The following is a 14,054-nucleotide window of genomic DNA, read 5'->3' as shown; positions in this document are numbered from 1 at the left end:
ATGCTTGGGGCTGTGCTGGGAGCCAGTGTCTGGTTGTGTTTGTGTGAGATGAGTGTCCGGATCTAACACTCCACGCGCAGCCACCAGGATGAGAGGCTCTCTTTACACACGGCGCCCTCGGCTGACAGCTCCCGGTCTCTCTTCCTTCCCAGTGTGCACACCTCAGAGCGAGCCAACCCTGCAGCCCTTCCCCCTCCCTCCCTCCCCCCTCCCCCCCCCCCACAGCCCTGTCTCATCCCCTGTGGCTGTGCCTCCTCCCACCTGCTAACCCAGCCCTCCGTGACCTGGCTGCGTGGACATGGCCGCCCTGCATGCGTGTGTCCGCCTGCCTGCCCACCCTGCCCACCTGACTCGAGGCCCTGGGGCTGATTTTCATGGCTGTCCTTCCCTGGTCCCTCCTTGCCTTCCACTCCCCCACCCCCGGGTCCCTTTTCTCCTTCTCTCTCTCTCGTTTCAGAAAAGAGGCCAACTCTGCAGCCCCCTCGGGGACGTCCCCACCAGGTCAAATTCCGTGTGCAGAAAAGAAACCGGACCCCCCAGTGAGGCCCGGGGGGCCTCCCAGACCCTTCGTTACTCAGGAAGCTCACCTCGGACGGAGTGGGCTGGGGGCTTCGGAGCCCACCCACCCCTGCCTCCTCTCTGCCATTCCGGCCGCCTCCTCTGGCTGGACAGAACTGGTGCTCTCCTCTTCCCCGTCCACCTCAGATGACAGGGGACCCTTCCCTCCCCCCTTCCCGTTTTGATGGTGTCTGTGACATTTCCTGTTGTGAAGTAAAAGAGGGACCCCTGCGTCCTGCTCCTTTCTCTTGCAGTCTGCTTGTCCATGTGTCTGTTTTTCCACTTGTCCGTCTGTCCAGTAAGCAGGTAATGGTAGAGGTCCCCCAGGCCGGTCAGCTCTGGCCCCTCAGGTCCCCTTCCATCAATCACGTCTACCTCCTCTCCCCACCGCCTCGACTTCCCCTTCCCACAAGTCTTGCTGGCTGGCGCAGGCCTTGCGCTGACCCTCCCGGCGGGAGGCTGCCCTCCCCGCCAGGCTACCCTCTTCCCCTCACAGACCTCGGCCAGACCCCCCTGCACCCGACCCCAGCCCTCAGAGACCCACCATCCTTGTTTGCTCCTCTAGACAAGGATGAGTGCTCCAAGGACAACGGCGGCTGCCAGCAAGACTGCGTCAACACGTTCGGCAGCTACGAGTGCCAGTGTCGCAGCGGCTTCGTCCTTCACGACAACAAACACGACTGCAAGGAAGGTGAGGGCTCTGCGGGGCTGGGGTGGGGCTGGGGCTGGGGCTCACCAGGACTGACCTAGGAGCTGCCGGGTGGCATCCCCACGCGGAGAGCTGGGGAGTGGAAGGTGAGCAGCGCCGCCTCTGTTGGCCTCCGTTGACCCATGGAGCGAGGGAGTGGCCTCAGAGGTCATCCGTGTCACCTTACGCCCGGTGCGCAGGTTCTCCTCCTCTTCGAGCAGAGTCCAGGCCGCACAGGCCGGTGGTCTCCACTTGCCCACGACCAGGAGAGGCGCTCACAGCTGCCCCAGGCTCTCTGTCTAGGCTCTGCTGGTGGTTAGTGCTTGTCGGAACCTCTGCCAATGCCCAGGGCCAGTGACTCTCATTCCCTGCAACCCTCTAATCCTACTCAGGAGACTGAGATCTGAGGATCCAGATTTGAAGGCAGCCTGCGCAGGGAAGTCCCTGAGACTTTTATCTTCAATTAGACAGCAAAAGGCCAGAAGTAGAGCTATGGCTTATGTGATAGAGCATCAGTCTTGAGTGAAAAAGCTAAGGGACAGTGCCCAGGCAGAATTTAAGCCCCGGTATTGGCACACACACACATACACACACACACACACACACACACACGTGCACACACATAACAACAACCCCTCTGCCCTACTCTTTGTGTTTCTCTTTTCCTGTACTGAGGATTGAGCTCAGGGCCTTTCACTTGCTAGGCAGGCATTCTCCCACTGGAATAACACCCTGAACCCTTTTTTTTTTAGGTTTGTTGTTGCTGTTTGTTTTTGGAATGTATTTTTGCCTGTGTCCGTTTTGGACTGCAGTCCTCCTATTTATGACTCCTGTGTAGCTGGGCCAACAGCCATACACCAGGACTCCCAGCTTACTGGTTGAGACTGTGTCTTACTAACTCTTTGTCTGACTTGTTTTCGAGCTGTGATTCTCCGGTTGCTAGGACTACAGGCACGCCCTTTCTGGCTTTTAGTTATTTTTAGGATAGGTTATGGAGATTTTGTCTGGGGCTAGCCTTAGACCCTCCTGCTTATACCTTCTGGGTAGCTTGAATGACAGGCACATACCACCATTCCCACCTTGTTGGTTGTTGGGTCTCAAGTTTTTTTTTCCTCTAGCCAACCTTGAATTGCTATCCTTTTGATTTCTATCTCCCAAGTAGCTGGGATTATAGGCATGCACCACTGTACCTGCCCCACTGATGGGTTTCTGAGTGAAAGGAGAGCCTAAAGGGGAAGCAGGCTGCGGGAACGGCCAATGAGCAGCTTGGGTGACCAGCCATGCCATCCAGCTGCCGTGGCCATCAGCCACATTCATTGTCTGTGGGATGAGGATGTCAGCCTTCCAGGTCTGTGGGCTCCATATCTGCATTTAGCCAACCTCAGATGGAAAACACAGTTAGGCCTATGATGGCTGCCTCAGTACTGAGCTTGTTCAGGCTTTTCTCGTTGTTATTCCCTATAACAGTGCCGTTTAGGATCATGTATACATAACCCAGAGATGATCTGAATTGCAAGGGAGGTTGCTGCAGCTTCTATGCAAATACTATATGCCATTCCGTGTAAAGGATTTGAGCACGTGTGGGTTTGGGGAGCTGGCGGGGTGGGGGGTTGGGGGGGGAGAGGTCCTGAACCAAATCCCATGTGAAGCATTTGTACTGGTCCAGAAAGACCAAAGGGGTCTCTCTAATGCGGAAAGATGGTGCCTGCCTGTGCTGGATAGATGGGAGGTAGCCACGAGGAGGGTGAGGCAAGGCCTCGAATAACCTTTGTGAGGAGGGGAGGTAAGGACCAGCCGGGCAGAGAGGGTCAAGGGACATAGGCCCCTGTGGGTGGGCCGGCTGCCCAGTCGACAGTGGCGGGGGTGGGTCTGGGGAGGACTGAGTCAGGCGGCAAAGCCTCCCATGGTTGTAGCTCTGTGGTTGTAGCTCTGTGTAGCCCACAGTTCCTGGGGCTCCGGGGCTGGGGAGTGGGGGAGGGAGACATTTGTGGTATGAAGCTTTCTAGGCAGAGGTGATATGGCCACAAAGGAGCAGGAGCCTTCCCCGCAGGGGCTGCCTGGGCCCTGGGCTTCTGTGGGAACTAAACAGCAAGGCTCTCCCTGGGCATCGATGATAACATGAAGAAGAAAGGATGTTGGTCCTCAGTCCATTGTAGACGGGGCCTGGGGGAACAAGAGGAAGAGGGAAAAAAGAGAGCCAGAAGGAAGGGTCTTCACTGAAGCATGGAGTCCCTTGCATCATTCATGTCCCCACAGCTGGCTGTGACCATAAGGTGACATCCACCAGTGGCACCATCACCAGCCCCAACTGGCCAGACAAATACCCCAGCAAGAAGGAGTGCACGTGGGCTATCTCTAGCACCCCTGGGCATCGGGTCAAGCTGGTAAGATGCTCACTCCCCAGCTGTTTGGGTACCCCATCCCTCCCTATCCCAGGGGGGCGGGGGGGCAGCTGCTTCTGTCTCACCAAAGCCCTGCATGAGTCTGAGATGCTCAGTCCAGCTCAGGTGGTCTCGCTGAGCCTCTGGGCCAGCTGCCCCTGTGAGGACAAGGCCTCCTAGACAGAGGACCCCTTTCCCAGTAAACACGGCAGGTACGCCTGCCATTGCCTATTCCCCAGCCCTCCCTCACCATCGCGTCCCCAGCTGGGACCACTTCCATCGGGATGCATGAGTGGGGCCCACAAGCCCCATCCCCACCTCAGGTGCCCCTTGATTTAACTCCTCATCTGTCCTCCTCCCGGGTCCCTCCAGACCTTCATGGAGATGGACATCGAGTCTCAGCCTGAGTGCGCTTACGATCACCTGGAGGTGTTCGATGGGCGGGACACCAAGGCACCGGTCCTTGGCCGCTTCTGCGGCAGCAAGAAGCCCGAGCCAGTCCTGGCCACCGGCAACCGCATGTTCCTGCGCTTCTACTCGGACAACTCGGTCCAAAGGAAGGGCTTCCAGGCATCTCATTCTACAGGTGAGGCCTGCCTTGGCCAGCACACCGCTGATCCTGGTCTTCACACCAAGCCCTGGGTTTACAAAGGGCACATAAACACGGCACAGACTACCCTGGAGCCCCAGCAGGCAAGACAGTGGGGTCTAAGCACCTGTCTGGAGGAGCAGAGGGAACACTGAAGGCCAGGGGAGGGGCAGCCATGGGGAAGGGAGACATAGGTCAATGAAGGGGAGACAGAGAGGCCAGGAACTGGGAGGGAGCCTCGCCCACCAGCCTCCCCACTGGTTGCATACTTGGCATTGCGTTGTCCTACCGGCCCTCTCACCCCCCAGATGCACTTGCTCATTTATTCTCCCGGTATTTATTAGCACAGAATATGTAAGTGTGTAAGTGCAAGTCACCAAAATGGAGCTAAGCAGAGGTAATCTCAGGCCCCGGGGGGCTCTTTGCACATTCATCTGTCTATCTCCCCCCCCCCACACACACACCTCCCCAGGTGCCTGGGAATGAATAGGACAAAGGCCATGTCCCCTGCTGACCCCAGGCCAAGGCACACATGGATAGAACACAATAGGAGAAGAATGGCTGGGGGGAGCAGCTGGAGCCCAGGCCCCAGCCCAGCTCAGGGTGTTCTCAGGTGACAGGGAGTCACTTAGTTTGGCCAGAGCAAGAAGTGTGACAACAGAAGTTAAGCAAAGGCCATGTGACTATAGAGAGAGGCTGGGGCCGAGTCCTCAGAGGCCTGAAGACAGACCCAGGGAATCAGATGTCAGCTTTTCAGTGGTTGGATGGGTCTTGAGTCACCTGTCAGGTTTCCTCAGGACTGATAGCACCAGGCTTCTCCTGCTCTGTCTCAACCAGGCATCCTGGCCCTCTCTCTCTTTCCACTTCCTCCAGGGGATCCGAGCACTGGGCCTAGGACAGGCCGGGGGCATCTGGTGGAGGGTGGCCACTGCTAACCCTGCCGTGGATGCTCCCTCTTAACCTGGCCCAGTTCGGGGTCACAAGCCAGAGGCCGGAACTCCATCTGGTCCCACCTCCATGTCAGGCCCACGCAGTTTTTGTGTTTGTTTTGTTTTGTTTTTCTTTTGAGCCAATGCTTAAAAACTAAGGGTTTTCACATAAAACCAAGATGTCTAGCCTCTCTCTTGCAAGTCTATGTTCTGGCAACACTGGGCCACGTCCCTCCATGACAGCTCTCGGCCGGAGCAAATGTCTGCTTCCACTGTGCTGCTTTCCATCCAGGCACCCTACCCCAGAGTGTCCATAGCCATCTTTCCAGAGAGGACACAGCCGGACGCTTGCTCTGGGCCGGGCCCTCAGCCGGGCCCCCGCCAATCTGTCAATGGCCCAGGGTGTGGCCGCCGTCAGGGGTAGGGGCCGATCCTGTTTGTTCTTTGCAGAGTGTGGAGGTCAGGTGCGGGCGGATGTGAAGACCAAGGACCTGTACTCTCACGCCCAATTTGGTGACAACAACTACCCTGGGGGTGTGGACTGCGAGTGGGTCATCGTGGCCGAGGAGGGCTACGGCGTGGAGCTGGTGTTCCAGACCTTTGAGGTGGAGGAGGAGACTGACTGTGGCTACGACTACATGGAGCTCTTCGACGGTTATGACAGCACGGCTCCTAGACTGGGGCGCTACTGCGGCTCTGGGGTGAGCACCCCATTGCCCTCCAATCCTTACCCCAGTCCTGAGACCCAGAGGCCCTGGAGGTGCCCTCCAGGAGAGCCGAGACACCTAGCCTCATGGGTGCTCAGAAAGGCCACCCTTTACTGGTCCATCCCCACCCAGGAGACCAGGGTCCTTTTCTGGGCAACACAGGTTTCTACAGCCTTGGGTCCAGGCTCTGTCCGGACCCACACGGGCTCTGGACCAGCGTGGCTGGGTCTGTGAGGATAACTTGTGCCTGAAGAAGGGATGGAGTGTTTGTTCCCTTGTCCCCTCAGCTGTCCCAAGGAAGAGTCCCCCGGGACCCGGAGTGGAGGCACAGTTGGGACCAGAGCCAGCCTGAGCTGTCACTCACTAGGCTGAGTGGAACCATAAGAACACCCTGGGCTGGGAATATGGCCTAGTGGCAAGAGTGCTTGCCTCCTACACATGAAGCTCTCGGTTCGATTCCCCAGCACCACATCTATGGAAAACGGCCAGAAGGGGCGCTGTGGCTCAGGTGGCAAAGTGCTAGCCTTGAGCGGGAAGAAGCCAGGGATGGTGCTCAGGCCCTGAGTCCAAGGCCCAGGACTGGCAAAAAAAAACCAAAAAAAAAAACCACCCTGCTGTCTTTTCTATTGCTTTTTTAAATTTTCTGGTATCCAGGCTTGAACTCAGAGCCTTGTGTGCTCACGCAACCTTTTTGCTCATGGCTGGCACTTTACCACTTGAGCCATGCCTCCAGATTTGTTTTGCTGCTTCATTGGAGATGGAGGCTCATATACTTTTCTGTGAGACTGGATTTTTGGTTCAGGTTGGCTTCTGACGAGATCTTCCAGATCTCAGCCTCCTGAGTAGCTAGGATTACAAGGGGGAGCCACCCATACCCAATTAATGCACCCTCATTCCTTACTCTGCCCACCCCTTGCCCTGTGAAAAGCCATCTTGTTCCAAAGCCATTTCTGGCATCATCCAAGCGGTCCCTGGGCCCTGCCAAGGCCACGGGCACCGTCAGCTTAGCGAGCTTGTAACAAGGCCATGGGCCTGCCCATGGATTTCTTTTCCTCCCAACAAGAGCTATTCTCTCTCTCTCTCTCTCTCTCTCTCTCTCTCCCCCCACGCCTTCCCCCGTTTTCTTTTTGTCTCTTTCTTCTTTGTCTTTTGAAATTCTACTTTTAGAGAAATCTGTTCTCTTCCCCCCGCCCCCCCCCAACTTGGGTTCACACGCATGCTCATTCAGAAACAGTCTCCGGTCCACACTTCTCTTAAGGCTGTGCTCCAGGGCATCCTGGTGCCCGGGAAGGGTTAAGCCTCCAGGAGTGGCAGCAAGTGCTGGGCCCCACACTGCTGAGCTCCTTGGGAGAGCCTTGCATGAGCCGCAGGAGCTGGGCCAAGGTAAAGCAGACAGTGAAAAGCTGGTACAAAACCCCAGCCCGCCCGCCAAGCCGCTCTGGCATCTGACGTCCAGGCTCCCACCTTCCCACTTTGCCCCTTCCTCTGAGTCACATACCAAGTGGAATGTCTCCAGGGCGATTCTTCCAGAGACTTCCTTGGGCTGGAGCTAAGGGGATGAGATGTGGAAAGGGTCCCCAAGGCTTTCACGAATGGTTCTTCCTGTGCCCGGAGGACGGGAGCATCCCTGTGGGTTTATAGAACCGCCGTTGGAAGGGCATCACCTGGCACAGACCATGGTCACATCCAGGGTAGGTGGGGGACAGCGGAGTCTGGGGGAGACTGTCCTCTCCGTCGTTTACTCCACCACCTGGCAGGCAGAAGAGTGCTGCTCCTCCTCCTCCTCTGCAAGTCCCGGACTCCAGCACGGCCAGGCTGCGGCCCCCACAGCGACCTCTGACCTTCATCCTCTTGCTGATTCCCCCCAGCATCCTTGCAGGCTTGAGGCGCAGAGGGCTTTTACTCCTGTGTACAGTTGAGAGACAACAGACTCAGCCTTCCTTCCTTATACAGGGTCTTGCTATGTAGCCTCAGATGGTCTCAAACTAACTGTGTAGCTTAGGCTGGCCTCAAACTCATGATCCTCCTGCCTCTGCCTCAGAGTGCTGGGCTTATGGGCATGTACCACCAGACCTGGGAGACACTCCGCTTCATGGAGCTAGGAGATTTGGCCAAAGTAACAAAACCTCTTGCCTTCCTGTGAGCCCAGGATGTTGCCCAGGGAGGAGCGCAGCCCCAGCCTCCTGCCCCCCTCTCATGCTGCCTCTTTCTCTGCAGCCCCCCGAGGAGGTGTACTCGGCCGGAGATTCCGTCCTGGTAAAGTTCCACTCCGATGACACCATCACCAAGAAAGGATTCCACCTGCGGTACACGAGCACCAAGTTCCAGGACACACTCCACAGCCGGAAGTGACCACTGCCCTCTCACAGGGGCGGGGCCGGAAGTCTAGCTTCCCTCCATCACTTAGACTGGACAGTGAGGGAGGGCAGGCAGAGGTGACACACCGTCCCTTACCCCCAGGTGCCAGGACCTGCAGAGCCGATGGGCTGAGTGAGCCTGTCCTCAGGAGGTAGGGGATAGGACTCCACACGTGCCACCTGCCTATAGTCCCCTCACCAGAGTTGAGGGGCCTGGGCCAGGAGCCAGAGCTTCTACTGAGACACTTGAAGTGGCCATTTCTCCCCAAGCCCTGCCCAGTGGCGAGAGGACCTGTCAGTAGGACCGGGCTGCCATCCCTGCCGTCTTACACGCTGTATTGTGTATAGCCGGTGGCTGTAATCTTCTTTGTAATGTACATTTCCTGCCCCTTTCCCAGCCTCATGTTGGTTTTATTCGGACCCTCTTCCCTGGTTTCCTGGGGCATGAGTGTCTGTGCGTGTCCCCTGGGAGCCACCGCGGGGAGATGGAGAGGAAGAGCTGGAGAATCAAGACAGGGCCTGCGGCTGGTCAGCTACGCCAGGGCGCACCAGCCAATAAACTGAAAGTGATACAGCTATCAGCCTGTGCCAGATGCTGTCTGGGACGTGGGGGCGGGGGAGACTCCTTCCAGATGTGCAGGCTTGCTGGGTATCTGAGGCCAGTGTGTAGCCCAAACACCTGGCTTTGCTGGCTGCCCTTCTCTCCCACAATTCCAGGACCCCTAAGGGTGTGATTTCACACTTGGGCTGTAGGCACCTCTCTCTCTCTCTCTCTCTCTCTCTCTCTCACACACACACACACACACACACACACACACTGCTGTAGCCCTCCCACACAAGAGAGGTAGAACATTCTATAAAGAGGCTGTTTCAGGGGAGAGAGGAGGCATGTAAAAGGAGTTGGGGGGAGGGGGGAGGTGTTTGTCCATCTGGTTTCTCTGTCTTCCTCTAGAAAAAGAGTAAGTGGGCTGCAGGGTGTCTGGCTGGGGAGCCCACCAAGAGCCAGAAAGCCCACCCCATCTAGGACATGTCCGCTGTTGTCGCCCAGTGCCTGCCTGCCTTCCCGATGGGCAGACGCTGGGTGCCGACCCCATGGGTCCTCCTGTCTTGGAGACGAGAGGCAGACACTGGCTCCGCAGCCACGGAGCAAACATTCCAGCGCTGGCCTGTCTCCCTGGCAAGCTGAGGCTGTGTCTTGTCCAGCCTCCTCCTCCCGGCCATTGCCACCTCCCCTCCCCTTTCTCTGCCTGGATCCCTGGTTGGAGGGGGAGGGGCGGGGAGACAGCCGGGAGGACCTGGAGACCAGGCTTTCCTGCCTGGGCTGGCCACACCCAGATTCTACAGCCAGCCAGCAGCCTTCTGGGGACTGTGAGTCTTCTCTTAGCCCCAGGCCCTTCACTATTGCAGGGGCAGGTACTGTGTCAGATGCTGGAGACCCATCCCCAGGGAACAGTATGGCATGGTGGCCCTGTTGGCTTTTTATATAGAAAGTGTGAAGCATATGCGGGGGCGGGGGGGGGGTCCTCTTCCAGGAAGCCAAGCTGTGGCCCTTCCCTCCAGACCTGACAACAGGTGAGGCCTTGGAGCCCCGCAGGGACAAGAGATACCCAAAGGGGCTGCTGCTTATCCTTGCTCCCCTGCTCTAGCAGGCGTTCTCGGGACAGCCTGGGAGCCATGACAAGATGGAAAGCCCCCCACTCCCAAGGGTAGGAGCTGCCTGGACATCTTACTCAGACACTGTTTACCAACTCGGCTCCTCTGTAGCAAAATTTGTGTTCAGTGGTGACAGCTGTCCAAGCCAACCCTCCAGATTCCTCCAGAGCTCAAAGGATCGTAATCCCAAAGCCACCTGCCCAGAGAAGCCAAGATCATAATCCTCGCCAGACAGAAGGGCTCCAAGCAGAACAGGACCCCGCCGAGAATGGGAGTGAGCCTCTTGGCCTTCCCAGGGCCGTATTCAAAGGCAGCTGGGGGCCCGGAGCCCCTCAGGTCCAGGGCAGGCCCAACAGGGGAAACTTGGTGCCAGCAGCACAAAGTGCAGAGTGTCTTAGAGCCCCCATACCCAGACAGAACCAGTGTGCGGGGTGGGAGTGGGGGGCTCTGATGCGGGGCCAGCACCTTGGCGTGAGCTCCCACGCCGCCCGGTGGAGCACGTCCACGGAGATCTCAAGACTGCTCCGCAGGTGCTCATAGCCGTTAAGGCCCATCGCCGTCAGCCAAGAAGTAGAGGACAGGCCTGTCTGGATGCCCACATAACCACCCCCAAATTCTTCTAATCAGGCAGCAACCAGCCTGAAGTGTGGGTGATAAGCAGAGATGGAGGAGGAGGAGGAGGAGGAGGAGGAGGAGGAGGAGGAGGAGGAGGAGGAGGAGGAGGAGGAGGAGGAGGAGGAGGAGGAGGAGGAGGAACACTTGTTGGAGAGAGGACAGAGAGTACCAAAGGAAGACAAGATGGTTGTGGCGGGGGGAGCAGAAAAGAAGAGGGAACAGAGCTCTCCTTGGGGTGGGGGAAAGCTGCTCAGAGCTGGCTGCAGGCCAGAGCAACTTATTTCAGAATTCAGTAAAAATAAAAACTGCTCTCCAGGACCAGCCCACCCTCGCCTTCTGGCTGCCTCCGGCTCTGAACGAGGCCAGTTCTGGTGCAGTGCAGGTGAGGCCTTGGTTGTGGAAGGCTCCATGCTTCCTCCAGCCTCCTACCCCTGAGAGCTCCCTGTGGCCCGAGTGCACGCCCCTGTGCAAGAGCCAAGCTGGACTCCTCTGCTCTGCACTCTGAATCCCAGAGGCAGGGTGATTAGCACTCCCCAGAGCTTCCTGTGCTCTGGGAGCAACATCCATCTCTCGGTAAAGTGGACACATGAGGCTGGCAGGCAGACTTTGTCACACTTAGTTCTGCGATACTGTCCCCTCCCTGGGCCTCCATTCCCCAAACCTGTTGGCCTATTCCCAATGCCCTTCCTGCCACAGCCAGAGGCAAATAAGCCTGTCTAGGCTCCAGAAGCCTAGATTGTAGGGATCCAACTAGGATCCTTACGAAACAGCTCAAGTTTCCAAGGCTAACTGCTGGCTTAACCCAAACATCAGGAAAGCTGGGTGCCTAGCTCTGCCTCTCACTCCTTTTTTTCTTTTTTCTTTCTTGCCTGAACTCTGTGCTTGGGCGCTGTCCCTGAGCTCCTTTTGCTCAAAGCTAACACTCTACCACAGCACCGCTTCCAGCTTTTTCTGTAATTTAATTGGAGATACAATTCTCATAGACTTTCCTGCCCAGGCTGACTTCAAACTGCAATCCTCAGATCACAGCCTCCTGAGTAGCTAGGATGACAGGTGTGAGCCATTGGTGCCCAGTTTCTCACTTCCTTTTTGTTCTTCTTTTCTACTCATGCCTCTCCTGCCCACCCTTCCTGCAACCTTCTCAGGAATTAAAAGAGAGAGAGAGAGAGAGAAGAAAGAGAAAGAAGAACAGAAAGAAAGAGAGAAAGAGCAATCGTTACATCTGTAATTCTAGCTATTCAGGAGGCTGGGATCTGAGAATCATAGCTGGAAACCAGCCCCGGCAGGAAATTGCATGAACCTTTTACCTCTAATTAATCATCAAAAGGCTGGAAGTGAAGCTGTGGCTCAAATGGTAGAGAATAAGCCTTGAACATAGAAATTCGGGGATAGCACCAAAGCCCCGAGTTCAAGACCTAGGACCAGCACAGAAGGAAGGAAGGAAGGAAGGAAGGAAGGAAGGAAGGAAGGAAGGAAGGAAGGAAGGAAGGAAGGAAGGAAGGAAGGATCAACTTGAGAGTCAACAGCTTGTTTTGAACCCTTGGTGGTCATGTGACACTGGATGAGTCATGTAACCTCCTTGAGCCTCAGTTTCTTCATCTGTCAGTCCAGGTGATGATAACACCTGTCGAGACAAGGTACAAGATGACCTTCGAGGAGAACCTGTCACTGTGCTTGTCAAACAGCAGGCTCTTCAGATTTCTCTGCCAGACACTTCACTCCTAGACTAAAAGCAAACCTCCTGTTCACTGGTTTCCAGTCAGGCGTTCAAAGCTTGGGGCAGAGCTCAGCCCACAGCAAGGAGGAGCTTGTAGGGCAGCAGGGACATATTTTTGGCCATCTGGTGGCCTTTCTGGGTACCTCCTGAGTCACACCCTGTACTTGACTGTCCCTCTGCACAAGGCTGATTCTGGAATCCATGAAAAGATTTGCTGCTCTAGTTTGCAAAAATAGTAGTGCCTGACTTGGAGAGTTGGGGGTGGGGGGGAGAGGGCAGCCAGATGTTTTCCCCAGAGTTGGGAGGATCCCACAGCCCAGCCTCCTGCTGATCAGAGTGGCCGCTCCTGCCCCACACCTTCCCTGCCCCCATCCAGGGACATCTGGTTCCAATCTCTTCCAGATGCCGTGGCCACGCTGTTTTATAGCCAGTCAGTTCAGCTCTGCTTCCTGAATCAGGCCTTCCTCCATTTCAGGGGATGGTCCCCTCTTTGTCCCTTTTCTTGGGACCCAGTCACCTCTTTTTTTTTTTTTAACATGGAGAAGAGATGCACACCAAAGTTAGAAGAAATTGGCTTTTGACCCTCAGAGCTGGCCCTTCTCTTTCTGATTGATAGTAGATGTGGTCTCTTATTCACCCAGAATTAAAAGCAAAGGTGCTAGCCTGGGAGGAAAGAAGAAGGAAGGAAGTAGGGGTACACATCAGAGCAGAGAAGAATGTGGGAGTTGTATGCATGTTGAGGAACACATGTGTGCAACCATGTGTGTTGGGTTTGTCTGTGTGTTAGTGGCTGCCCACTTGTAACCTGGAGCTTTACTTTCTGACCACAGCCTTGGTTTCCCTCCCTGCCTGACTATACACAGAGCTAAGAGCTACTGTCCACAGTTGTCCATGGAGCAGGAACTGTCTGGAGCAGCCCAGGAAGGGTACGTGTGTGTGCACACATGGTGTAAATGTGCATGCGCCTTGTTCAGGGACCTCTCTCCTTCTATGGGGTCAGATTAGACCCCAGGCCAGACTCCAGCAGATGCTCTGATCCTGCTTCATCTGACGGGTGCTTTGTGCAGTCCACGCTGGCTCTATGCCAGGAGTGGCCATCTGGACAGAGGACAGAGAAGCCGGCTGTCTGGAGGAAGCTACAGCAGCCCCCTGCCCCCCAACACCTCCCCCCCACCTTTGTTCTCTTATCACCAAAAGAAGACTTAGAGAGCTAGTCCCACTTCCCAAGAAACCCACAAGGAAAAACTGAGCCCATTCCCCCTGGAGCATTCTGGAAACCCAGACCACCCAGAGACAGGAGGAGAACCCCAGCGTCATTCCCCAGCCTTGGAACCTCGGGCTCAAGGGCTGCCCATTACCTCTTTAAAACAAGCCTCCGTGACATGTGTGACTCCACAGCACCCCCTGGCGTTCCTCTGGAACTAGACCTCACTTAGCTAGAAGAGGAGGCCCCCCCACCCCCCCAGGAACTGCCTGTGTCTAACTGTCCAGGGTAGACCCTAGCATACACCTGAGCAGGAAGGCACATTCAAATACTTGTTTCTGAATTGGTGTGAACATGGGCCAGGCTTTTCAGTTCTTTGTGCCTCCGTTCCTTCATCTGCTAGATGGGAATACTACCCCCACCAAGTTGGTCAAAAAGGAAGCATCAGTCTGTGTCTGCGCACAGTAGGCCCTCAGGAAGTGGTCGCTGCCCGTCAGCCTTCCTTCCGATCCCCAAGAGGCCCTGCTTCACAGTCTGACGACACATGTGAACTTGGCATTGACTCAGACCGTGCTGGGAAGGTGCCTCTGACTGTTGTGGAGCATTTCCACTCCAGCTGAGGACCATTTTAATAAGCCCATAATAATAGACGCAGA

The 14,054-nt window shown here is 56.2% G+C and overlaps 1 protein-coding gene across 3 annotated transcripts in view; it reads left to right on the top strand.

Moving 5' to 3' along the window:
- Bmp1 (bone morphogenetic protein 1) overlaps positions 1 to 8,787 on the top strand; it is a 42,380-nt gene extending 33,593 nt beyond the window's left edge. For 2 of the 3 annotated variants that reach the window (XM_048330451.1, XM_048330452.1), the window contains 5 exons: positions 1,124 to 1,249; positions 3,503 to 3,630; positions 4,000 to 4,213; positions 5,596 to 5,846; positions 8,070 to 8,787. In XM_048330451.1, the coding sequence (XP_048186408.1) occupies positions 1,124 to 1,249; positions 3,503 to 3,630; positions 4,000 to 4,213; positions 5,596 to 5,846; positions 8,070 to 8,204 (854 nt within the window). In that variant the 3' untranslated portion in view covers positions 8,205 to 8,787. Of the gene's footprint in view, positions 1 to 457; positions 812 to 1,123; positions 1,250 to 3,502; positions 3,631 to 3,999; positions 4,214 to 5,595; positions 5,847 to 8,069 lie in introns of those variants that run through there. The other variant, XM_048330454.1, reaches the window with a different exon arrangement.
- The last annotated feature ends 5,267 nt before the right edge of the window (positions 8,788 to 14,054 follow it).

This window comes from Perognathus longimembris, chromosome 21, assembly GCF_023159225.1.
Source record: "Perognathus longimembris pacificus isolate PPM17 chromosome 21, ASM2315922v1, whole genome shotgun sequence".
Classification (NCBI taxonomy): Eukaryota; Metazoa; Chordata; class Mammalia; order Rodentia; family Heteromyidae; genus Perognathus; species Perognathus longimembris.
Note: the sequence above shows the minus strand (reverse complement) of the source record. Positions and strands in the feature narration are given on the sequence as shown.